Source organism: Setaria italica, chromosome VII, assembly GCF_000263155.2.
Source record: "Setaria italica strain Yugu1 chromosome VII, Setaria_italica_v2.0, whole genome shotgun sequence".
NCBI lineage: Eukaryota > Viridiplantae > Streptophyta > Magnoliopsida > Poales > Poaceae > Setaria > Setaria italica.
Window position 1 is genome coordinate 31,623,505 of NC_028456.1, and position 26,387 is coordinate 31,649,891.

General features: G+C 51.4%; 2 protein-coding genes across 2 annotated transcripts; one reads left to right on the forward strand and one right to left on the reverse strand.

Moving 5' to 3' along the window:
- Positions 1–751: 751 nt before the first annotated feature.
- Positions 752–8,122, reverse strand: LOC101775888 (probable inactive receptor kinase At5g67200). Its single transcript, XM_004976990.3, has 2 exons — positions 6,265–8,122; positions 752–1,686 (listed from the first exon to the last, which is right to left on the reverse strand). The coding sequence occupies exons 1-2, from the start codon at positions 7,886–7,888 to the stop codon at positions 1,121–1,123; spliced, it is 2,190 nt and encodes a 729-aa protein (XP_004977047.1). The 5' UTR covers positions 7,889–8,122; the 3' UTR covers positions 752–1,120.
- Positions 8,123–11,143: 3,021 nt separating this feature from the next.
- LOC101776295 (protein IRX15-LIKE) lies at positions 11,144–12,667 on the forward strand. The gene has a single exon (XM_004976991.3). It carries the CDS (start codon positions 11,492–11,494, stop codon positions 12,455–12,457), a length of 966 nt encoding a protein of 321 aa, XP_004977048.1. The 5' UTR covers positions 11,144–11,491; the 3' UTR covers positions 12,458–12,667.
- The last annotated feature ends 13,720 nt before the right edge of the window (positions 12,668–26,387 follow it).

The window sequence follows — 26,387 nt, forward strand, 5'->3', positions numbered from 1 at the left end:
AAAGTGAATATCAATAGTTTTAAAAACATAACGAGGTTGAGGAATAATACAACGAAAAAGTTGCTAACATGACCCCATCCTGCATTCATGCTCATGCGTCGTGCAGTGCACGGATTCCCCAAGTGGTCAAGCACTCTACCTTCCCGCACGCCTTTGTTTTTGATCGAGCAGACGGACGGCGCGTGCAAAAACAAACAAACAAACAAACAAACGGCAGATTAGCTTATGGGCTACTTTGGACTGGTTACTGTGATCTAAGTGCTAACTATCTACCAGAAGGTAGATAGGAGCCCCCAGATATTTATGTCCACGGCATCAGCGGTCCAGAGAATTGGACAGTAACATATCTGCGACGCCGACGCTGCAACTGAAAACCAGCGACCATGGTGGCCAGATCACACAGTTTCGCAAGTACTCCTAGCAAGTAGCAACTGGCAAAAATATCCCCATGGCAAATTTCAAAGCAAGGTTGTTAATTATAGAAGATGAACATTTACTTTTATACTTTTGGTGAATTTCAGCTATAAAATGAATGCAGCTTCTAGTATAGGAGACCACCAAAATTAGGTTTCTTGAGCTGCAACCAGCAAAGTTACAGGTCTGGTGTAAGCAATAACCTCTGCAAGACAACATCTATTCACTTCTTACCACTTGAGCATGCTGCCTTTCAGCCACTTGACACGTTGGAGAGGCAGATTAGTTTGAAAGCTAAAGAAATGGTCCTTCACGATTCAATTCCTCAAACTAAACCACACAAAAACATCACAATACTTGGTAGTAATAGAATATAGAAGCAGATCTTAGCTCAACACACTGTTTTAGTAACTTTACTACTATAAAGCCTGATACAATTTCACATAACAGAGCGGAGCTAAAATTTCTATTGCTAGCAACAGACAAGAACATGCTGCCACTACAGAAATCCTAAATATGTTACAGCATCCGTAGCTCAAAACGATACCAACCAGAGAGATCATGATTATATTGCCTTCTCCTACACTAGAGTTCACCTTCATTTTGAATATCCGATCTACATCCATCCAGCAAGAACCTGTAGACAAGCTCCTACACTAGCACTGATACGGTTGCTTCGAATTATGACATGGACCCTAAGAGGCAACTAGGAGTTGCTGGTAAGATCACTGTCGTTGTCGTTGTCACCAGTTGTATCTGCTTCCTTCACCTCCTGGATCATCTTAAGTACTTGCCAGGCGGCAGGCCGACTTTCTGGTGATGACCGAACACAAGCAGCGGCTATGTCGACGATCATTGAGATACGGTCACTGTCCACTCCTTCATCTTCTCTCGCTGACTGGACGAAGGTTTGAAGATTACTTGCGACCAAGACTGAATGCTGTAGTGGTGGCTTTCCACTAAGGAGCTCAAGGAGGAGTACACCAAAAGCATATATGTCTGATTTTGGAGTTAGCATTCTGTTGGACTTCATGTTTTCTGGTGCTCTATAAGCAGCATCGTCTTTGACCTCTGATGATTCCAGGAGGAATGACAAGCAATTGTCTGTAAGGCAAGCCTCAAAGTCAGAACCAAGCAGAACGTTAGAAGATTTGATGTTTCCGTGGACAAGTCGGGATGCTTGATGAATGTAAGCAAGGCCCTGTGCCACATCTTCTGCTATCTTCAGGCATGATGTCCAGTGAAGTGGTTTTGTTCGCGATGACCTTGAACCTGCAGGTCACAAAAGTTAACTTAACTATTAAGCACAACTGATAAAACATACGGTTATACAATTTAGCCTGCATACAAAAAGCTTGACATATTGAGATGTTTTAACTTGTGAAGACTTTTGTTTAGCTCAGCTATAAAAAGTACTCCCTCCATTCCAAATTATAAGTCATTCCAAGAATCTTGGAGAGTCAAAGCATCTCAAGTTTGACCAAAATTATAGAGAAAATTATAAAGATTTATGACATCAAATAGGTATACTATGAAAATATAATTGATGAAGAATCTAATGATACTTAGTTGACATCATAAATGTTATTATATTATCATATAAATTTGGTCAAACTTGAGATACTTTGACTCTCCAACTCCAAAATTCTTGGAATGACTTATAATTTGGGATGGAGGGAGTATTTTGTTTAATTAGCTGGAGCGTAAATAGGACACTGCATTACTAATCAATGATCATAAGCAAATCAACATAAGACATGAATGAAACCTTCTGTTACTCCAATGTTCATCTCATCTGCAAATTCCTAAGCACTGGCCAATATCATGCCACATCTCAACTATTATGAGCATGCTACTGTTACAAAAGATACTAAACCCAGACCTCACTACCATAAATACAGATGAACTGTTAAGAGGAGCAAGTCGCTAATTTTTTATTCTTCAAAAATAAAGAAAAATACAAAGGAGAAGTCATGAACCATAAATTCCACTATGGAAGTTCAATTGATGTTTTTCAAGGACCACAAAAATTTATTATACACCTGCCGTTTCCAAATAGTGCTGCATATTTATCATTTCAACATCGAGTGAAGAAGCAATATCATCCATTATATCTTCTGGTAATGAATACTATTCACAAAAACATTACCTGCAGGCTTCTCGTTTTTTCTAAACAAATCATTAGCCAGATGACTGCTACATGTGACCAGTAACCACTTATGAGTTATGAGTGCATGTATGCTTTGGTTACTGGGATCACAAGGAAAAAGTCCAAGCAATCAACCTATCCAGCGCATATATGGATTCAATAGGCGTCAACATTCCGAGCCAGATTTTCACGTGGCCAAGTCTTCTGAATTTCAATTAGCATAAAGACAGTCTAGTTTGAAAATAACCTAGACCATGGACCAGGATCAGGTACGCTCATTACTGCTACGGCAACAGTAGCACCAACATCTGCCATCCATGCATCAACCAACGGAACTATTTCCTTTACCTAAAAATGCATCAACCAATGCTCAGGATTGTTCGCTGGCCCCACTTTACTTATATCCCCTCCCCAAGACCCATCTTCTTCCTTCATCCACTGTTTCTGCCCATCCATGGAGAGCGCTGCAGGTGTTTGGATCAACAAAACCTCACGCATGGCTGCATGGCACTGCAACTTGCTTGTAGCCAATAGGTGAGGTTGTGACTCCCATCAGGCCCGTGACTCCGTGAGACTGAAACGACGTGACAAAGTCAGCGCCTTGCTGTTTGTGGCGGTCAAGTGCATGGCTGGAGGCACTGTGGACAGGAGACTGCAAGGAAGGAGCGGAAGAAAGAAGATAATAGGAGCTGCCATGGGGAGAAGATCCTGCACTTGTGCGCAAACCAAAGGTGCTAACCTAGAAGGTGGAACCGTGGAACAATAGAGTTTTATTCAGAACTATTAAGAGCAACTGATAAAATATCTACACATACAATTTATGAACTAAGTATCCTTTGAATGTATAAAAAATGTATTGTTATTTTAACATGTTCTATAACCTGTGAAGAGTTTCGTTTACCTTTGCCAAAAACATGTATGTTTCCAAAGCCTCACCAATATCATTACAAATTTCAAATTATGTTAGCATATTTAGCATATCACTGTGAGGGAAAAAAATCTACAACAACAACAACATAGCCTTTCAATCCCAAGCAAGTTGGGGTAGGCTAGAGTTGAAACTCAACAAGAGCCACAAATTAGGGTTCGGGCACATGAATAGCTGTTTTCAAAGCACTCCTATCGAGGGCTAAATCTTTGGGTATATTTCATCCCTTCAAATCTCCTTTTATTGCCTCTTCCCATATCAATTTTAGTCTTCCTCTGCCTCTCTTCACATTACTGTCACGCCTTAGGGTTCCACTGCGCACCAGTGCCTCCGGAGGCCTTCGTTGGACATGTCCAAACCATCTCAACATGTGTTGGATAAGCTTTTTCTTCGATTGGTGCTACCCTAACCTATCACGTATATCCTCATTCCAGACTCAATCCCTTCTCGTATGACCACAAATCCAACGCAACATACGCGTTTTCGCAACACTTATCTGCTGGACATGTCGTCTTTTTGTAGGCCAACATTTTGCACCATACAACATTGCAGGTTTAATCGCCGTCCTATAAAACTTGCCTTTTAGCTTCAATGGTACCCTCTTGTCATATAAAATTCCTGATACTTGGCGCCACTTCATCCACCCCACTTTGATTCTATGACTAACATCCTCATCAATATCCCCATCTCATTGTAGCATTGATCCCAAATATCGAAATGTATCCTTCCTGGGCACTACTTGGCTTTCCAAACTGACATCTCCCTCCTCATGTGTAGTAGTGCCAAAGTCACATCTCATATATTCAGTTTTAGGAGGTGTTTGGATCCATGGACTAATTTTTAGTTCGGGTCACATCGGATGTTTGGATACCAATTAGGAGGACTAAACATGAACTAATTATAAAACTAATTGCATAAACGAGGGCTAATTCGCGAGATGAATCTATTAAGCCTAATTAATCCATAATTAGCACATGAAACTGTAGCATCACATGGGCTAATCATGGACTAATTAGGCTTCATAGATTCGTCTCGCGAATTAGCCCTCATTTATGCAATTAGTTTTATTATAGACTATATTTAATACTCCTAATTAGTGTGCAAACATCCGATGTGACAGGGACTAAAGTTTAGTCCGAGGTATCCAAACACCCGCTTAGTTCTGCTCAGTCTAAAACCTTTTGACTCTAGGGTCTCCCGCCACAACTCCAGTTTCCTATTTACTCCTGCTCAACTTTCATCAACTAGCACTACATCCGCGAAGAGCATACACCAAGGGATATCCCCTTGAATGTCCCTTGTTACCTCATCCATCACCAAGGCAAATAGATAAGGGCTCAAAGCAGACCCCTGATGCAGTTCTATTCTAATTAGAAAGTCATCTGTGTCGCCATCACTTGTTCGGACTCTAGTTACAACATTGTTGTACATGTCCTTAATAAGTCCAACGTACTTCGTTGGGACTTTATGTTTGTCCAAAGCTCACCACATAACATTCCTTGGTACTTTATCATACGCCTTCTCCAAGTCAATGAAAACAATGTGTAGGTCCTTCTTCTTCTCCCTTTACCGCTCTATAACTTGTCTTACTAAGAAAATAGTTTCCATGTTTGACCTTCCAGGCATGAAACCAAATTGGTTCATAGAGACCCGTGTTATCCTTCTCAAACGATGCTCGATAACTCTCTCTCATAGCTTCATAGTATGGCTCATCAACTTAATTCCTCGGTAATTAGTACAACTTTGAATATCTCCCTCATTCTTGTATATTGGTACCAGTATACTTCTCCTCCACCCTTCCGGCATCTTGTTCGACCGAAAAATATGGTTGAACAACTTGGTTAGCCATACTATGGCTATATCCCCGAGGCATCTCCACACCTTAATTGGGATACCATCCGGACCCATCGCCTTACCACTTTTCATCCTTTTCAATGCCTCTCTGATCTCGGATTCTTGTATCTTCTGCACAAAGTGCGTGTTGGTGTCATCAAAAGAGTCCTCCAACTGCAAGGTTGTGTTCTCATTCTCACCATTGAACAATTTGTCACAATACTCTTGCCAATCTTAGGTTTCATCTCCATTAGAATGGCTAGGTTTAACATAGGCGGGGAAAAAACTACAAGGCCGCTAATTGTAGATGCAATATAAGCAGAGCTAGTCCCCCAAATATCTGGTTCATAAAAAGAAAACGCGGAAGTCCTGAAGTATGCACTTCCCAAAAGCAAGTCTAGCGTAGAGGTTGAACTGGCATTTTTCACTGCCCACTAAATCCATCATACCTTGCTGGACTACTTCCCAATAGTCTTGCATAATCAAAATAATGTGTTTAAGCAATATCATACCATTGGCAGTGATTACTAGTCAGCAAAACATTATATGCAATGAAAGTATGCAACCATGCTCCTTGTTTTTCTTCCATGAAGCTAAAAAGGTGACCAGCGGCCACTTATGAGTGCCTGTATGCTTTGTTTAATGGGTTCTCAGAGAAGAGAGCCCACTGGTGGCGTCCACATTCTGCTGCCATGTTTTCACGTGGGCAAGTCTGCTGAATTTCAATTCGTGGCCATGGGATGAAGAATGTCTACTTTGAAAAGGTAAAGCTAGCCTAGGTCACTAATAATCTACTGTAGTAGTACTAGATGTAAAGGTGAACACTAGAATTGTTCCAAGCACCAATCAGTTTAGTCTGTCCAACACACCTAACAGCTGATTAGATACTCTATTAACAAGTTCCAGCATTCAGATCCTAAGAGAAGAGCACGGAACGTACCATGGATGAGAGAGTAGAGGCTGCCATTAGGTTGGTAGTCGTACACGAGCAGCCGCTCCTCCTTAGCCTGGAAGAATGCCCGGAGCGGCACAAGGTTCGGATGCCGCAACCGGCCAACTGCATCCATGTTCTGCTCGAACGCCTCTGCTTCCAGCGCAGCCGGGCCAATCTTGGCCGCGTCCAGCCTCTTCACAATCACGACAAGCCGGCCGTCGAGCACCGCCTTGTACGTCGTCCCGACGCTCCCGCGGCCGAGCACCTCTGCCGAAGCGCGCATCAGCTGTTCGAGGCTGTAGCTCGCCGCCTCGCCAGCGCAGAATGTTAGGCAACCGCTCCGCTCCAGCCTCCGCGCCTTCTCCTCCGGCACCATAATCGCCGCTGTCTCCTCATCAGCAACGCACTCCACGTATCCCATGTCAGCATTGTCCCTGCTCACCTCCGAGGCGGGCGCGCTCTTCTTGGGGTTGGGGCTTGCGTACGTTGCGGAGCTCGGGCGCCTCCTCCCGTTGCTCCTCTTCATCGCAATCATGGCGCAAAGGAGAAGCGCGGCCAGGACCGTGCCCACGGCAACTGCGACAGCCAACGTGGTCCTCCTCCTCACTTTCTTCGCGTGCGGCGCGGACGAATCCGGCATGCTCAAGCTCTCCCGCTGCGGGCCACTGTCGCTCGCGGCAGCGCTCTGAACAGGGGGTGCGGCGGTGCCGTTGTTGCCGCCTCCGTGGAAGAAGAGGAGGTGCGAGCCGCGGCACTCGCGGCGGACCACCTCGCCGCAGAGCTCGGGGTTGCCCGCGAACGCGGCGGCGCCCACCTGCGTCAAGACGGGCGTGACCGGCACCGGCCCCGAGAAGTTGTTGTAGGAGACGTTGAGCACCTTGAGCGAGGACTGGTTCCACGCCGGGAGGGAGCCGTTGAAGTGGTTGGCGTCGAGGCGGAGGAAGGTGAGGTGCGGGAACGCGGCCTCAATGCCGGGCGGGAGCTCGCCGGAGAGCCTGTTCCCGGAGAGATCGATGGAGCGGAGCCGCCGAAGAGTCGCGAGCGAGGCCGGGAACGGGCCCGAGAAGCGGTTCCCCGCGAGGTAGAGCGCCTTGAGGTTGGCGAGCGGGGAGAGGTCGGGGACAGGGCCGTGGAGCGCGTTGGACTTGAGGCTGAGCACGCGGAGCTCCGTGAGGCCCGAGAGCGTGTCCGGCGGGAACGTCCCGTTGAGCCCCACGGACTCGAGGACGAGGCGGATGATCTGGCCGGACGCGGTGCAGGTGATCCCGGGGCGGGAGCACGGGGATGCCGCCGGGGGCACGCGAAGGTGGGAGGACGGGTCGGCCTTGGCGAGGAAGGCGGCGAGGAGCGCGGCCGGGTCCGGCGGGCTCGACGCCAGCGCCGCGGAGGGGGGCACTGCTCGGACCGGGGACGGCCGCGTCGGCTGCGAGTGCGACGCGGCGCCGGGTGCCGGCGGCTTCGAGGCCGGCGCCGTGGGCGGGGCCGCCGCGGCTTGGACCGGGGACGGAAGCGTCGGCTGCGAGTGAGATGCGGCGCCGCCGGGGGCCACCACCCCAGCCGCGGATGCGGCGGTGGTGACGAGGAGCAGGAGGAGGATGGTGAGCGGGATGCGGGGGCGGTGGTGCGGCATTGCGGCGCGGTGGGTGTGTACGGGGGGTTTTGGGGTTAGGGAGAGGTGGTGGATTTCAGTGGAGCGGCGGCATGTTACTCGAGGGTGGTGGTGGTGGTGCGGTGGAGTGGGAGTGGCTGCCGTCTGCGGTCTGCCGATGCCGAGGGGAGGACGAGGAGGAGATGGGCTGGGCTCCGAGTCGGGACGGAGAGGGGTCAGAGGGTGGTCGCGGCGGCACGTGGGTGGTACGTGGAGTTTAGCGTTGCTTTTTTTCCCCCGGTTATTATAGGCGTACGGGGAAACTCATTAGCGGGGACAGGAATGCAAGCACGCAGCTAGCAGTTTTAAACGCAGATCACGGAGAGAGACACTAGTCGCACTGGCACTCGCACACGCTACAAGTACAAGCCTGCTACCACAATTTGGATGGCCAACGACTTTGAAAGCAAAATGCAAATCAAGCAAAGTGCACAACCACAACCACGATGGACCGTCTCCTTGTTTCGTTCAGTGGCTATGAAGTGACACACGTATTTCTCTATATGTCTTTGATTTTTTGCAAATATTCGAACCATTTTGTGACGTACGTATGAAAACACGGATGAAAGATACGGATTTGCACGGGGAATGTTTGAAAAGGAGCCGTTGCACGGTAGAAGGACGCATGGGAGCGATGTACCTACCTCTTTTTTAAGACTGACCGTACGCCCAAATGAATGCAAATTTTTACTGTGGCTGTCAGGCAGGGCCCCCGGGGTGCAGTAGCGACGGGGACGGTGGGCCCCAGCGATATTCAATCAGGATGCGGGCCCGCGTGACTGCTGCCGGTCGTGGTAAATCATCTGGATGCTTTTGTCGGCAGACGGGAAATGTTTCCCTTCCGACTCCTCCGGGTCCGAGCTGGCGTGGTAAAATGAGTCGTCGTCGCCGGAGGCCGGAGGAGGCTGGCCTCTGGCTGGGCTGCACGTTCTCCCCTAAGGCCCAAAAATGGCGCAACGAGAAGAGGTTCATCCCGCAGGCCCGATCCACAGCATTTTGTACCACTGCCATTGTCACCTTTTTTTTTTCTTTGCGAATGCACTGCCATTGTCACTAGTCCAGTACCCCGTCGTTTCGTTCCCAAAGCTTTCCCTTCCGTCCTTGTGAACCCGGTGAAGCAAATCAAAGCAAATCGTACTACACTCCTAGGTATATCACGTACGAAGCTACTATACGCCGGTGCACGTCCCTGCTCCCGGAGGTGGAGCCTGCAAATTCATGGCGCCCGTCTACCCCGAGCGTCCTGCAACAGGGACGAATGGACGATGACGGTGCGCGGCCGTGAACTCTGAACTGTAAAGGCAGGGAGGTATCCATGGAAAGAGGCGCGGCCTCACGTGCGCGGCCAGGATTGCTCACGGTGGGCGCAGCTCCTCCGAGGACACAAATTGTTCTGTCTGCTATTCTTATTTTTTTTTGAAAAGAAGTTCTGGCTGCCATTCCACATTTCTACCTGTGCCCAAGTGGTCAGTGACATCAGTGTTGGTGCAGGAGTCATGGAGCGAGCAGGGTTCCACAGAGTAGAACAGACTACAGAGTGAAAATTTGGCCCCATCTCGTCAGTCTTGGGCACTACGTTTCTGTCACGCGCTGTCTGATGATTCGAAATTCTTTTTTTAAAAAAAAACTCAATGATTCGAAATTCAAAAACCTTCGATGTGCATCATATCCTATATGCACATTTCCCCGAAGAAACAGAATAGAATCATTCAGCAAATTAAAAGGTCGTTCAAGACGGAAGCTAGACAGTGGACACCGTACCAAATGCTACCAAACTTCACATGTCAAGGCCATCATCATACTCCGGCGTCAAAGACTGCAGTTTTGTACTCTGACGCTGTGACATCTCTGAAGATTCATGCTACGGTTGTTTTGGCGCCTTCGGACATCACTGCCGCGGTTTTTGTCTCTGCCGATGAATGATGCGCTTGGCGCCTTGTTTCGCGCTTGATGATGTCCAGGACAGAGCCGTTGATGTTATTCTGCCTCTTTGTTCTCGTAGTTTCAGCTCTCAAATGGAGCTCCATGCATCTGACCACTGCTACTGCCACTGCTGTTGATCGGTTCGTGTCATCGGGCGATTTGTTGCTGATTTTCCCCCGGACAGTTCCATTCCACGCAGAAACGACTAAACATTCTCGGGTCAAAAATTAAACCAGAGAGCAGCTGGAAAGAAATGAAAGCGATGATCCAACCGAAATTCATGATAACTCTCATTCCCCCGCTTTCCCCGTCATCAGTTGCTTAATTGTGTGGCAAACATGTGCTTCAACTCCTAGGCCTGCTAGACCTCGTCGACCTTAGGCTTAGAGAAGTCCTCTCTATTCTAATGCATGTGATGGAACAGTGCTGCCTGAATCCAGATGTGATTGAGCACCTGCTCTTGCTGCTTGTGCTTGACGGCAGATGTGGCTTCCTGTTGGCTGCTGGTGTTGCGTGCAAAAGCAGAAGAATTGCGTGCGCGTAAAAACTCGAGCTGAGCGGCCCAGTTAGTAAAGCATACAGGAGGCCCAGATAAGTGAAGGCAGGTAACTTCAGGGCTTATTGGGCTTACGGACCCAACTTCAGGTGAACGCAGCCCGTCGTCGTCTTCCAGGAAACTGCTACTAACACATGATACAGTCATACATTCCTGTCCCCCCCCCCCCCCCCCCCCCCACCACCACCAAAAAAAAAACACGGTGCATGATTTTGAAACCAGCTCAAGAGCAATTTCGAATGAATTCGAATTCCAAAGGAAATATAGAGTTGTGGGAAGTGTTGGCAAATTTACCTACAGGATTTGAGGCATATTGCGGAAGCTAAATGTTCGCTGTCACAACTCCTTAGCTATATGTACTATATGTTGTACACACGTTTTGTAACCAAAATCGTAACATTTATCGTTTCAATTTTGTTAATGATATTTCCGTGGCAGCTTTCGCCTAAAGCTAGTTATGACAAAGTAATGGATCAGCCAAACAAGCCCGCGTATAGCACGTATGAGAACGTTATTAGCTAAGATTAAGAAATATCTGGACAGTTGACACCTGACACCACTAGTCACTGGACCAGGCGCACCGCCTATCGTCGCGGAGTCGGCAGTCCCCGTTGGGCCACAGGCTGACTTGCGTGTCGTGTCCAGTGTCGTCCCCCGTGCCATACCACCGCCATTCCATACGTCTACACGCTAAGCTACAGGACCACTCACGAGGTCACGCATCCATAAGATGGCCAAGGATGGTAAGTACCAAGTCGCAACCGCCAAAAGCCGAAGCCCTTCGATTTTGATCCCGTCCCGTCCGCACCAACAACGTGCCGCGGCCTGACGCGGCAGATGATTTTTGAGCCAACAAACCACGCTAGGACCCGGGCAAAACCAGCTAATCAGCCACACTGACAGGAGGCTTCCTACCCCCCCTTAATCCAGCTGACCAGCTACCCAGCTGGGACAGAGTCCCCGACGACTTTCCCCTCCCATTCTCCGGTTCTCCCTCCTCCCTGCTCGATCGATTCCTTCCTCGCCAGGTCCAAGCTCCAACCGCATCTGTTCCCGCGGGATCGATTCGCCGTGAACTCGAGCACGCGAGCCGGGACACCGCCGGGATGAAGTCTATGGGCAGCCGCGACAAGCTCTCGGCGGTGTCCGCGGCGTCGGGCCACCGCCGCGCGCTCTTCGCCGTCTTCGCCTTCTGCTTCGCCTTCGCCACCTTCCTCACCTTCCTCTACACCACCTCCCACTTCACCTCCGCGGCCGCCGCCGCGGGGGGCAGCGACGCCAGCTTAGCACTAGCAGCAGGGTCCGGCTCCGGGTCCGACAACAAGCTGCCGCTCCCGGTGTTCGACGCCCTGGTCCACTACGCCTCCATCTCCAACGCGACGCACCGCATGCCCGACACGGACATCCGCGCCATCGCCGCGGTGGTCCGCGCGCGGGCGCCCTGCAACCTCCTGGTCTTCGGCCTGGGCGCCGAGTCCCCACTGTGGCTGGCGCTCAACCACGGCGGGCGCACGGTGTTCCTGGAGGAGAACGAGTTCTACGTCAAGTACCTGGAGCCCAAGCACCCGGGGCTGGAAGCCTACGACGTGTCCTACACCACCAAGGTGCGCGACTTCCGGGACCTGCTGTCGGCGGCGCGGGCGTCCCGGGCAAAGGAGTGCCGCCCCGTCCAGAACCTCCTCTTCTCCGAGTGCCGCCTCGCCATCAACGACCTGCCCAACGACCTCTACGACGTGGCATGGGACATGGTGCTCATCGACGGGCCGTCCGGGTGGAACCCCAACTCGCCGGGGAGGATGCCGTCCATCTTCACCACCGCCGTGCTGGCCCGCTCCGGCGCAACGGCGGCCAAGGGCCCCACGGACGTGCTGGTGCACGACTTCCAGTTCGAGGTGGAGCAGGTGCTCAGCAAGGAGTTCCTCTGCGACGAGAACCGCGTCGCCGGCAGCGGCACCCCGTCGCTCGGCCACTTCGTCATCCCCGGGGGCGGCGGCCGGAGCGACGCCTTCTGCTCCGAGTCCGCCCAGGGGGAGAGCTCGTCGGAATCGGGAGACAACAACCGCCGCAAGTGAATTAGCCAATCTTGCCACGGAATCGTTAGCCTCCTCTCCTCTCCTCAGCTGTTACTTAATTTTTCAATTTTTTTCTTGCATATATGTGTTTGTTGTTTTGTGGGGCGATAATTGTAACAAAAAAACCCAGATAATACGATTGCCTCCATCACAAAAAAAAGAGACAAGTGACAATGAAAAGAAAATAGGAGCTTTACACATCACGGTTCCCATTACACTGACGAGAAAAAGATGTGATAATGCAATTGCAAGTCTGATCAGTGAGTACGAACAATTCGGTAGCTGGTGGGAGTGGGGAGATGGCAATTGGCGAGCACCGAGCAGGATGAACGAGCGAGCGGTGCGGTGGTTGGATCTCAAGTCCCGTCCAGTGGCTCTTCTTTTTCCCATCTCGTCCCGCTCGGTTGCGTGCTTTGCCTGACGATGCCAGGCGGTAAAGCAGATCGGGGGTCGGGGCTCGCTGATCTGATGCGCATGTGTTGGTTCGTCAGTTTTCGAATCAGCGTCAGTGACTAGTGAGTGAGTCACCAGATCCCGCCAGGCGCTGCCGCGCCGAAATGAGATCAGCCGATGCGCGCTTGTACCCGTGCGCTGTGCTCCGGCGTTTCGTTCAAAAAGTTTTAAAAAGTTGGCCGTCTTTTGGCACAACGTCTGGTGACCCCGACCGGCGACCGCCCAACAACTCGTGCTCATCTCGTCTCGTCTGCCCCGAATGGGGAACCTGTGTGGCTGTCAAGCGGCAACGAGCGGACCGTTCGCTTTGGAAGAAGCTTGTGCAGTTTGGGAAGAAGGGTTTTGCGGCTTGCTCCTCTGTCTTCTCATTTCTCAACCTGCTTGCTCTATCTCGAATTGACCAAGCAAAGCAAAGCATCGTGCATCGCTGCAAACCGTGGCCGGACATGTCGACCGCGTAAGCAATAGCACGAGCACACGGCAGAATCTGACCGCGGGTTGCGACTCCTGTGTATGGACTCGGCGGAAGGCTGCGCCAGAATCTGCCAGCCCAAAGCCGGCGGCGGTCTGGATGGAGACAGAGACCGGGCACCGCGCGCGGGGGCGGGGCCCGGACGACGGGCGAAATTGGCATCGCACGTTAACGACCGGGCCTTTTCCTATCAGAAAACGGGGGGCCTTTTCGAGCTCTGATGACGACTGATTGACCACGTTGTGCGCTCCTGCATTATCATCCCGTCACCAAATGGCAATGGATGTTCGTCGTCAGATCAGATGTGCTGCTGGCCAGCTGCTGCTTTGTCTCCAATGGTTTGTGTTGTGGCTAGGAGCTAGGGCTGGGCTTCTCCTACCCTAGTAGTAGAATCGAACAACTCGTAGGACAATATATGTAAACTGGATTTGGGTGAGTAGGAACGAGCGACGATTACAGGCTGCCCCACCCGCCACCGGTTTGGTGGCTTTTTTGGGCAATCCCGGTGACATGCCAACCACCCCACTCCCAACGCCTAACATGAACAGTTTTCTAGTTACTCCTGGATTAACAAGTGCAATTTCAGAATGCCAGTTAGTGACAGAGGTCACGGGCCTATAAGAACAGAGTTTTGATGCCGAAATTCTTACAAAAAGAATGTACTATCCTTATCCTCTGAAGTAAAATACGGAAATGGTTGCGATCCGACGTGACTTTCGCATACCTGAGACTGTTTCAAATTTGCTACGAGGTACCTGTCAGTACAGTTGGTCGACCTTTTTCTTTACGAGAGGAAATTGAGTTGGTCATGATTGATGGCAAACAAGTGAACGTAATGTATGATCTTACTCTTAAGAATTTTTTTAACGAACCGTGATTTAGTAGAAAAAAATTACAAAACTTCAGTCTTAGGAGGCCATAGGTAGAAAAAGAATAGAAAGGAAAAAAAACAACTCGACTCGTCCGGTTGGATTGGGATGTCAACGTGGGTAACCGCTCAACTCAAAACCGCTAAACCCGACCTGTTGGATTGGGACATCAACGCGGTCGCACCACTTCACTCAATCGGTGACAACAGAGCCCACTACACCACTCGACTCGCAGCGTCGCAGAGCCGAAGCCTTTTCTCGTGGCACCCCCTGACAGTCTCACGTTCATGTAGTTGCCGAACCTTCAGGCGTGACTCCGCGTCGATAGGAAACTGAGAGAAATAGACCACACCGTACCAAGAAGGTCACCGCCATGTCGAACCCATCACCGTAGTGCCGCTACAACACCACACTCCATCCTGATAGAGTGTTACCACCAGATCCGGACCTTTCGCAGGCTGCCTCGTAGTCGCCACTACGAAAACGTAACGCACGGGGCCTCGCCACATCCGCTGTTGGACTCCACCTCTCTCGTTGCCTTGAAGAAACATCGTGTGCGGGGGGCTTGCCACGTCCGTCACATTACTCCATGTCACGGATCTGTTTCTTAAGTCGTCGTCAGAATGGTGAGCAATATTATCCCGCTTCCTAAGGTCTCCATCAAACAGCCAAGCCGCTGCCGCAAGTCGACTTCGCCTCGTTGGTCAACTCGCGCACATAGCTTTCGCCGTCGTGCCAAGTCGCTTGCGTCGTTTTTCGACGATGTATCGCAGCGGAGTAGCCCAGCAAAGCTGAGCAACCCGCCGCAGTCTGTTGGAAGCCTAATTGTCCCACGATATCGTTGCTGCAAGCGCTGTTTTCCGATGCAGTCCCACGCCGCACTAATAGCTGCCCAGCAACGCCAGCCGCCAAGGTCCGCTGCAAGCAACCAACCCGACAAACATGTGGCAACCCCTGGCCGCTACCACAACTACGATCGCCTCCACGTGAGCTCGGCAACCCCCGCCAAGCTTGCCATCGTACACCATACCACCTTGCCGCGCCGCAAACCCGTCGCCACGGGACCGCCGCCACCAGCAGCAACCTCCTATGACCACTAGCGTCACCAGTATTGCCACAGTTGTTGAGTTGGGTCTCCATAAACGAAGCCTCCAAGGAGGGAAAGACGGCGCCGCCGTCGCTCGTCCAGAATTTGGACAGGGTTTTCGCCCAGAGAACCCCGTGCAGCAGGGATAGAGCTCCAACATGACGTCCCCAACGGGAAGAATGACGCCCTAGGGCGCCACCGCCATTGGCACCAGCAAGGTCGTCGACAAAAGGTTTCGCTCGAAGCACCCCATCCCAAACCGTTGCATGCACACAGCCCAGCACTACCAAGACCACAGCCATGGAAGTCCTCCAGGGGCGGCGGCGCCGCCGTGCCTCCTCATCCGCTGCCATTGCACACCCGCCCTCGGCACTCTTATAGAGGTAAACAAACACTCCAATTTAGAGAGGTTATGGTGTCATTGCAAGGATTAATCTTGTGCCCGATTTGTGCGGATATCTTACCACCATGTGTTTACTGCATTCAGCTTGTCAGTCCCTATCAAGTTGGCTCGCTCCCGTTGGGTACAGGTATTGAACGAAATTTTCGATTTTATTGGTCAGGAGACACCACAGCTTGACCTCTTGTGCATTAAAATCGTACTGCCACTGCCACGACACGTATCCTATTGAATGGAGCTAAATCCGTCGTACTTGTATGTTTCTTTCTTGATTTTGGCGAGAGGGAAATCGTTCATGATGTATGAATCCGTATACCACATAACAAAAATGCAGAAGAGTTTCCAATAACAAATTATTCGGACTACTAGTTCACTGTAAATAATATATGTGGACTTTGTTTCTTTTCCTCATCAAAGAAAATACAAGAAGTGTTTGGAATAACAAATTATGGGGTAGGAGTTTTTAATTTCTGATGCTTCGGTTCGTCAACGAGTCGTGATCATCAGTTGGACAGGGACTATGATAAGATAAGCGCATGTGTTTTGTCAGTGAGTTCATGAAAACAGCACATGATTCTTTTGAGCTGTATTTTAATCGAGTCCCATCTGTACCAACCTTATACGTACTCTAAATTATAGGTACAGCCACCAAAGGAAATACCTGGGAATAGTTGGGGAAGCTTCAGTAGTTTGGTGTCGACCGACTGAAACTCAATGCGACGCCGACGACAGACAGCTCCACCATTTTGGATCGTGGAAACCGCAACACGCTACCAGAAGTCCAGAACGCCGACCCTGTCCTCACGCCCACGACCACCACCTGATGGCCGTGCTCGCCAATGAGCCGGCGGCGTCCGTGGCCACATCGTCAGCCAGGTCGTGGAAGTGGATCCTCAGGTGGTATGGTGAAAATCGCAAGCACGCATTTCGATCGATCAATTGCATCTATGTTCGTCTCCCGGGCTCCCCGATCGGTTGAGATACTGAATTTTGCGTGAAGGGTGTGACCAAGGGCGTGGCGGTGGAGGCCCTGCTCGCCGCCATGGCGCGCCTTGTGGAGGCGGCGGACCTCGCACGCGCAGCCGCTTATCTCCGACCGGCTCGCCGCCTCAGCCTGCGGCGGTGATCTCTTTCCAGTCTACTCTCACTATGTAATGCTACCTGGACGGAGTAACGGGAAGGCAAGCGCCGGCCGGCTCGCCAGATCTCGACGCCGACACGGCGAGGGGCCGCCGCGGGGCCTTCTGGTCTGGGGAATTTTAGGCCCGTGCGTCGCTCGTGAGGGTCGCCGGAGGCAGACGCCGGGAGCGCAAACTTGGCGGAAGTTCGCAGTGGTGCAGCGCGAAGGGGCGGGCGGTGGTCGCTGGCGGCAAGGCGACCTCGCCGGCTCCCATGGCGCCGGCCCGAAATGTTATTGGATCGATCGTGATCATTAATCTCAATCCAAATATTTACAAAAGAACCCCATTTATTTACATATAGACCCCTGATTGGGATCGTGATTATTAATCGCTTTCCGATTATTTTTCAAAATACTCCCTTGATTTGGATCGGGCTTATTAATAGCGATCCGAATATATGCAAAATGCCCGGTTCAGTTCTTGCCACCATCTTGCCGTGCGTGGGGAGCAGGGTCTGTGATGTGCATCGCTGGGCGCGACATGTCACCGCGCGTGGAGACGAGGAGGGAGGCAGCTCTCTCCCGAAGGAAAAACAAGGAGAGCCCCGCTCTTCCCCTCCCCGCCTGCGGTGGCGCCAAGTCGATTTCTTTCCCTCGCGCCCTCTTAAGCTGTTGCGGGTTCGAATCGAAACCGAGAGCACGCGCGAAGCGCGGAATAGAGAGATGTAGATAGAGACGAAGGGTGGGACAGGTAGATTAGACGAGAGGAGATACAGGTACTAAAGGACACGAACTCTCACGCACAAAGATAGTAGGGGAACAGAGGTCAGCCGCCCGCCCGCCTGCCTCACAGAGATACCAGGTGTCATGGGGATGCTGTCGCTAAATCGTCTAATGCTCAAGCAGGTGCGGAGGCGTCGCCGGCACATTCAAGTTCGCAGTAAGTCGCCTCTCACCGTTCCCCCTCGTTGGCCTCCCCGTTATTCATCTCTGCTACATTATTATATGGTCAATATTTTGCTGAAAAGATTATGGTCATTGTAGATTTTCTCTTGAATTAAAACATCTTTTAATCCTATAAGTTTCAATTTTCCAAAAGCCAGATAACAGAAACAAATTGGATTGTTGTGTGCACAATTTGTATGCTTGAGTTGGTTTTTTCCTTCGGTTAATATATGTAATATTCAGTACCATGCAGGATGTGTTGCAGGTGGGTCGATTACTAATGGTCATTCTCAGGCTGGTGAAAGATCGACGTATTCAGGACCACATCTTCCTGAGGTACGGCATAAAATGCTGATGATGGAAAGCTTAGATGAGAAGTAAAGATTATTTGACAACTATACTTAACTCCTCTAATTGATGGGCCTATTCTAGCTACATAAAAAAATTGTGAACAGATCTTGTACTATTTATTCATTGTTACCGTGACAGTAAAGGCTAAGCTCTAGCTTTTCCTCAGTACCGATACTTGTTTAGTTACATTGCAACCATTACAGAAGATTTTATTTAAAATACAGTAATACACAGCCGTAACAAAGTTGGGCTCCCCCCTTAGAAAAGATGGAAACGTATAACCAAATATCATTTTTCTGCGAGAAGATTGTGATTACTTTTTGAAAGCTGGCTCGAAAGCATTTTGACAGTCCTTTTTTATATGGTATTACCTAAAGAAGATGGTCAAGGAGTTAACTGAATTGCCGATCTCATGTTTTCCGGTGATACCTTCCACTTGTTCCTTGTAGCAGAAAATAGGTCTAGCCATGAACAAACCAAGAATTTCTACTTGAACTAATGAACTGAACAGATTTTTCCAAAGACTTGGTTATCCTTTTTAAGTCAAGTTGTCCCAATGAAAGCAAAATGATTAGCATGTAACATTGCCTTTTCCCTGTTTGTTTTCTCCAGATTATAAGTAGCCATTTATAAGATTGCATCAATCTTCAATTTATTGCAGCCACATAGTGTATGAGAACACTAGTGGTGCGGCTGTTTTAGAATATTTCCTGTGCCATATATTCGTGTACTCGATTAGCCCAAAGTACCTTCTTGCCTTTTGACCACTATGCCTGCGTGACCTTGCCTGAAAATGTAAATGCTGGACAATGGATCTGTTATAAAACTGTCACCAACTAGCAATATGGTTGTATGTGTATTCGTACTTTGAAGAAAAGTGGAAGTGGTCACTGAAAGCTTTAGCATAAGTGAGGGATAATTTCACATGTTGTCCTGTAACCAAATTTCCGCGAACCCCTCCCATGCTGATGCAAAAATGTTCGGCGGCGGCCCATGGAACCACGAGATGACGAGGAGATGCGGGAGCTCGACTTCTCCAATCCCCATGGGCGGCTCTCTGAGAATGTGGTGGCAGTGGCGGCGACACGACAACAAGGTGCACGACCTCCGAATCCTCGCATGCCCCGTCCTCATCGCCGGTGGAGCCACCTCCGCCAATCGCAGCTCGCTGACCGGTCCCTCGCCGGGGAAGAAGCTACGCGGGGCTTTTCCACTGCCGCCTGACCTACTTCGAGATTAGAAGCGGCGGCAGCGGCTGCCCGCCATATTGCGATCCCAACTCATGCTTGTCGTGTCGCCAAGGCATTTGAACACAAATGACAAATCAATCCTGACTGGTTGCTTCGTTCTTCCTTATCTGATATGTCATTTTCTTGCAATTTCAAGCGCGTTCATATTGATTTCTTAGAGAAAAAACGCTCCTTGTTGAGTTGCAGTGGAAGATATCTAGGAAAGAAAGCCCTTAATATTATTTAGGGAGCACATGTAAAGTGTAGAGTTGTACCGAGGCAACTCAACTTCGAGTGCTTCACTTCTAGGCCTTGGATCATTCTTGACAGCATATGTTGTATCAATTTTTTTTGGAGCTATATATGATCCCTCACTGATTAGTCATTTATTTTTTTCTTTTGTATTTCTCATTCATTTTCAAAATTACTTTCACACCAGTGCATCCTAATGAGGGGGGAGATGTTTTCTCATCACATTTGTTTCTTGTTAACTTATTTTCCTCAGCATCAGATATTCATAAGAAAGGGACCACCTATCTAACAATAGCTGGTGATGATCGGTGATGGTGGCTTGGCAAGGTTAGGTATTTATTTTATTCTTTTTCTGGTTTGCTCTCTATATGAATTAGTATTTTTTTTCTGTGTTCGCAGCAATGCTCATCCTCTAATATGGTGGCTCATGCAATTTTTTATAATACAGATGTTTTTTTATTCAGTAAACATATGGACTTAAATAAAAGTTCAAATCAAACTTGTACTCTGCAGGTGAAAGAGTGGCGATATTTGTACATTTCTGGAACTGAAAGGATACATACCACCTGTTGTTTTCCTGTAGGTATGTAGAATGGACACCTTGCAAATTCAGTAGAATGCTTAGATAACATGTTGATTATTTGTGCCTACATGCTTACCTGGTTGTTTCTTCCAGTAGCATCAGGGAATTTGTTGGCGTTCCAGTAATTTAAGCTTTCATTTTTACTTTATTATGCTGATCACCATGACATAGGCTTTTATCAATTTTGGATGCGGATTGTTGATCCCCAATATATTTTACTCTTTTTTCTTCAGATTCTTTTGCTGGACAATAATAAAATCACAAAGCACCAATAGAATGATCTTATTAGGTTTTCTTAGGAAGCCATAAGTTGTCTGTTGTCTCCAAGGATAGTGAACAAGAGACTCTATCTGCAGTTCTTGTCAATACGCTTGACACCTGGTATTCGATTGTCTTGCTAACTATATTCTTGATAACTTAATATAACTGTGCTTTGATTACTGAATGTGTTCCTCACATCCAATCCAAAAGATGAGAATTACCGAATGCTCCGCACATAGGAAATGCTCTAATGATGGCATACCTGTAGCTGACAATGAACCAATTAGTGCCATGCTTCATCATGCTTGATGTGGCAGCACCAGAGCACTGCGTCTTTTCTGAAGGTCATCAGTAAGCATTGATGGGAGGGTTCCACATGCACATTGAAAAAATTAAGAATAGGACAAGACACAGAAGGAAATTGAAAAGTACGAGGTAAATTTACTATTTCTTTTTCTGAGCTTTAGTTGTCTAGCATTGCTCCTTTCTTAGTTGTAATGAAATGTGTGAAAATTAGTCAGGTCAACCATATTTGAGTTGTGTATTATAACAGCTATCAAAGGTTGTTTGCAACAGGCCTACAATATGCTTGCCAAATTCATTATATTTTTTGAAAAATAAAAAAATTGATTATTATTTGAAATTGTGAGAGAATACTGATTCCTCCATGTTCTGAAATTCTAGGATCCTGAACATTTCTTACCTTGGTTACAAATGAATACATTGTAATGATCTGGTTACCTTTCTTGTGAGATTTATCCAATAACTTGGATTAAGTTTGATGGAAGTTTGCAAGAATCAGGGAAGCATCATTGCCTCTGGAATTTGGCATATAACACTGAGGTAATTACTAGATGATGATAATTTTTTTTGTTGATGGGAGCACCAGGTAATGGTAATGGTGATGGGATTCTCTGTTTGGCCTTGCTGTTATGTGCATGCAGCTCGTTTTAACTTCTGATGTTGTTCCTTGATTTTCGGAAAGAAGGTTAGTAAAAGGGAGGAAAATCAGAGGCAGTCCTCCACAGCAATAGAAATTAGTCTTAAAGTTTTTTTTTCAGAAGGAAGCCTGCTTGAAACTTCTTTAAGCTGAAAATGTTTAAGCTTGAGAAAATGTTATTAGAATTACTGTAATCTGAAAGGGTTTCTATGTTTGTTGGTGTATGTGTGTATTATGGCCCAATAAGGCCCATGTATGACTGCTATATAGCTACCCACTAGGGTTAGCCCAATAGATGAGATTTATCCTCTAGTATGGTATCAGCCTAGTTTAGGGTTAGGGTTTACCTGTGCCTGGCCGCCGCCGCCGCCGCCGGCCGGCGCCATGGCCAGCGACCCCTTTCCCCCTCCCCTCTCCTCTTTCCCCTCTCTTCCTCCCTCGTGGGCACAGGTCGCGTCCGCCGGCCGGCCTCCTGCGGCTGCGGCACTGGCGGCCGTCGGGGTGGGCCCTGCCACCGCCGCTGCGGCTCGCCGTGCGGGCGCGGGCGAGCGTGCGGGCGGGGATCCCGCCGCCGCCGCCGCGGCTCGCCGCGCGGGCGGTGGGGGGCGTGCGGGCGGGGATGCCGCCGCCGCAGTCGCCGCCGCCGCCGCCCTCCACCCGCTGCCTCCTGCCGCCCCTGTTTTTCCAACGGGGGTGGGGGGGCGGCTGCCCCTGTTTTTCTAACGGGGGTGGCAGGGGCTGCGGGTGGATGCCCTGGTGCTCCAGTGGGCGCAGGGGGGGCACGCTCGCCTCCCTTTCCCCGCCCCGCCTCCTCTACCACCTCCAGATGTGAACCTCGCGACGGCCCTCGTCGCTGCCCGGGCTGCTGCTGCCGAGGGACAGGCTCGCCTGCGCGCGGCAGCCCTGGCCTGGGAGCGGGAGCGGGATGCGGCCGACGTCTTGGCCCGTCAGATCGCCGAGGCGGAGCAGCTCCTCACGATGTCCCACGACAGCACGGCCACCTCCTCCGGCTCCGGTGCTCCCCGTCCGCCTGTGGTGGCCTGGACCGACCCGGCCGATCCACTCGTCGCGCAGCTCCACTACCAGGCCGGGGTGTTCAGAACATCAAGAGCTTGGTCCCCGTCGTCCTCGACCCTGAGTCGCCCTCCTACGCCCGCTGGCGGGACATGGTGCTGCTCATTCTCCGCCGCTACGCCCTCGACGACCATGTCCTCACCGACACCTTCCCTGCGGCCCGGACAGCTGCGTGGGTTCGCCTCGACAGCATCGTCCTGTCGTGGATCCTGGGGACCATCTCCCTCGACCTCCACGATCTCGTCCGCGGCACCCCCGACACCACCGCCCGCCGGGCCTGGCCGGCGCTCGAGGGCCAGTTCCTGGGCAACGCCGAAGCCCGGGCCCTTCGTCTCGATGCGAGCTTCCGCACCTTCGTCCAGGGCGACCTCTCCGTTGGTGAGTTCTGCCGGAAGATGAAGACCATGGCGGACTCCCTCGGGGACCTTGGCTGGGCCGTGGAGGATCGGATCTTGGTTCTCAACGTTCTTCGCGGCCTCAACGAGTGCTACGCCCACCTCCGCACCTGGATCACCCGGCAGCGGCCCTTCCCCACCTTCCTCCAGGTCCGGGATGATCTTGTCATGGAGGAGCTTACTCAGGGCATCCAGCCTGGGTCCCTTCTTGCGTCGGGCTCCGCGTCTTCCTCGTCCCTTCTTGGTCCTCCTCCTCCTGGGCCGAGCGGGGGTGGGGGGGGGCCGTGGCGGCCGCCGTCGCCGCGGTGGGGGGGCGTGGTGGGGGGCGCGGTGGGGGCACACCGGCGGGCACACCGACGCCTCCACGGGGCTCTCCCTGGCCGTCCTTTGCCCACCCATGGTCAGGGCGCATCTCTATGTGGCCCTTCCAGGCCACCGGAAGCAAGCCTCGTCCACCGACCGCCATGCTCGCTGGCGCTGTCCCGGGTGCTCCGTTTGCGTCGCCATGGGCACCTCCTCCCGGGGCCTCGCCTGGGCCTGTCGGGTGGGACCCGACAGCCTTGGCACGCTCCTTCGACACCATGGCCCTGACTCCTCCAGTCGGTCAGGACTGGATCGCCGACTCGGGTGCCACTTTCCATACTACACCCGACCCTGGTATACTCTCTTCCGTTCACCCTCCTTCTTCCTCCCACCCTTCGTCCATCATGGTCGCAAATGGCTCTTGTCTTCCTGTCACCTCCGTGGGTACCGCTCACACTCCCGGTTCTTTTCGGGTTTCTGATGTTCTTGTTGCTCCCTCCATGGTTCACAACCTTCTTTCTATTCGCCGTTTTACCACTGATAATTCCTGTTCTGTTGAATTTGACTCCTCTGGTCTTACTGTGAAGGATTTGGCTACCCGGCGACCTCTTCTCCGATGTGACAGCACCGGGCCCCTTTACTCCCTCCGATTTCCTGCGTCCACTTCTTCCGCTTCGCCCTCCGCTTCTTCAGCTGCTTTTGCCGCCACAGCTTCTTCCACTACATGGCACCGGTGTCTTGGTCATCCTGGCCGTGCTGTCCTGACACAGCTTAGTCGTAGTTCCGACATACCATGTACTCGGGCTCATGATGAGCACCTGTGTCAGGCGTGCCAACTGGGCCGTCATGTTCGCCTTCCTTTTTCTACCTCCTCTTCACATGCGACCCATGTGTTTGATCTTGTACATTGCGATCTATGGACATCGCCTGTTCTGAGCCTTTCTGGCTATAAATACTATCTTGTTGTGGTTGATGATTTCTCTCATTATTCTTGGACTTTTCCCTTGCGTGCCAAGTCTGATACTTTCCCCACGCTTCTCCACTTCTTCGCTTGGGTGTCCACTCAGTTCGGTCTCACCATCAAGGCCGTCCAATGTGACTACGGTCGCGAGTTTGATAACACCACCTCCCGTGCCTTCTTCCTCTCTCACGGCGTGCACCTCCGCATGTCATGTCCCTATACCTCCTCCCAGAACGGTAAGGCTGAACGCATGATTCGTACCACGAACGACACCATGCGCTCTCTTCTGTTCCAGTCTTCTCTCCCTGCCCCCTTCTGGGCTGAGAGTCTTCACACCTCCACCTATCTCCTTAACCGACTACCTTCCGTTGCCTGCCCTGCTCCCACTCCACACCACGCTCTCTTCGGTACCCCCCCCCCCCCCGCTACGATCACCTTCGGGTCTTCGGGTGTGCGTGTTATCCTAACACCGCTGCCACCGCTCCTCATAAGCTGGCTCCCCGCTCGACTCAGTGCGTCTTCCTCGGGTACTCCCCGGATCACAAGGGGTACCGTTGCTTTGACCTCTCCTCTCGGCGGGTCCTCATCTCTCGCCACGTGGTGTTTGACGAGTCCGTCTTCCCTTACTCCACCACCTCCCCACCTCCTTCCACCTCCGACCCTGATCTCTCCTCCCTGTTTCCCACTGACCCGGTGGACCAGCCACCACTACCGTTGTGTCCTGCAGGTACTGCTCCGCCGTGGTTCTCCTCGGGCTCGACGTCCACCGGTGCTGTCCCTGACCCTGCGCCCAGCGCGGGTCCGATGGTGCCGGTCTCTGGTGCTGCTTCTACCCCTTCGCCCTACGTGGGACCGGTGGCACCGCCCGCAGCACCTGCTGTCCGGTTTGCGCAGCCCGTGCGCGTCTACCAGCGCCGGGCGTGGTCGGATCCTCTGGACCTGCAGCCGGCCCCGCCACCGCCGTCGCCGCCTCAGTCATCGCCGGTGGACTCTTCACCGCCGGCGACGCCTACACCACCACCACCTCCGCCGGCCTCGACTGCCCGTGTCGCGCCGTCGGTGTACCACCCGCCTCTCCTCCACCGGCACCCGCGTCACGTTCACCCTATGGTGACGCGCCTTGCGGCTGGTACCCTGCAGCCCCGGGCTCTTTCAGCGATGCCCGGCGCGCCGCAGGTTTCTCCTGTACCCTCCTCCGTCCGCGGCGCCCTGTCGGATCCTCACTGGCGCCGCGCGATGGAAGAGGAGTACGCGGCGCTCCTCGCCAACCAGACTTGGGATCTGGTGCCCCGTCCGCCTGGCTCCAACGTCGTCACCGGCAAGTGGATCTGGACACACAAGCGGCGGGCTGATGGTACCCTCGAGCGGTACAAGGCTCGCTGGGTTCTCCGGGGTTTCACTCAGCGCCCTGGTGTCGACTACGACGAGACGTTCAGTCCGGTGGTCAAGCCAGCTACTGTCCGGACTGTTCTCTCACTGGCTCTCTCCCTCTCCTGGCCCGTGCATCAGCTCGACGTCAAGAACGCCTTCCTGCACGGTACTCTGACTGAGACTGTTTACTGCAGCCAGCCAGCGGGGTTTGTTGACTCTTCTCGGCCTGATATGGTCTGCCAGCTCAACAAGTCACTTTATGGCCTCAAGCAGGCCCCTCGAGCTTGGTATTCGCGGTTTGCTGCCTACCTACTGACGCTGGGTTTTGTGGAGGCCAAGTCCGATACTTCACTGTTTATCTATCACCATGGTGCGGAGACTGCTTATCTGCTGCTCTATGTTGATGACATTGTCCTCACTGCCTCCAGTCCGTCCCTTCTACGGCGGATCATCACCTCACTTCAGCAGGAGTTTGCTATGAAGGATCTGGGTGTGCTCCATCACTTTCTTGGGGTCACCGTCGAGCCTCGTCCGGCTGGCCTCTTTCTTCACCAGCGGCAGTATACTCTTGATATCCTGGAGCGAGCTGGGATGACTGACTGCAAGCCCTGCTCCACTCCAGTTGACACTCAGGCCAAGTTGTCAGAGGCCGACGGCACTCCTGTGACAGATGCTACTGCGTACCGGAGTCTGGCTGGGGCCCTTCAGTATCTCACTTTCACCAGGCCGGATATCACTTATGCGGTTCAGCAGATTTGTCTCCACATGCATGATCCCCGGGAGCCCCATCTCACTGCTCTCAAGCGCCTACTCCGTTACCTCCGGGGCTCTGTGGACTACGGCCTCCTCCTTCACAGGTCTCCC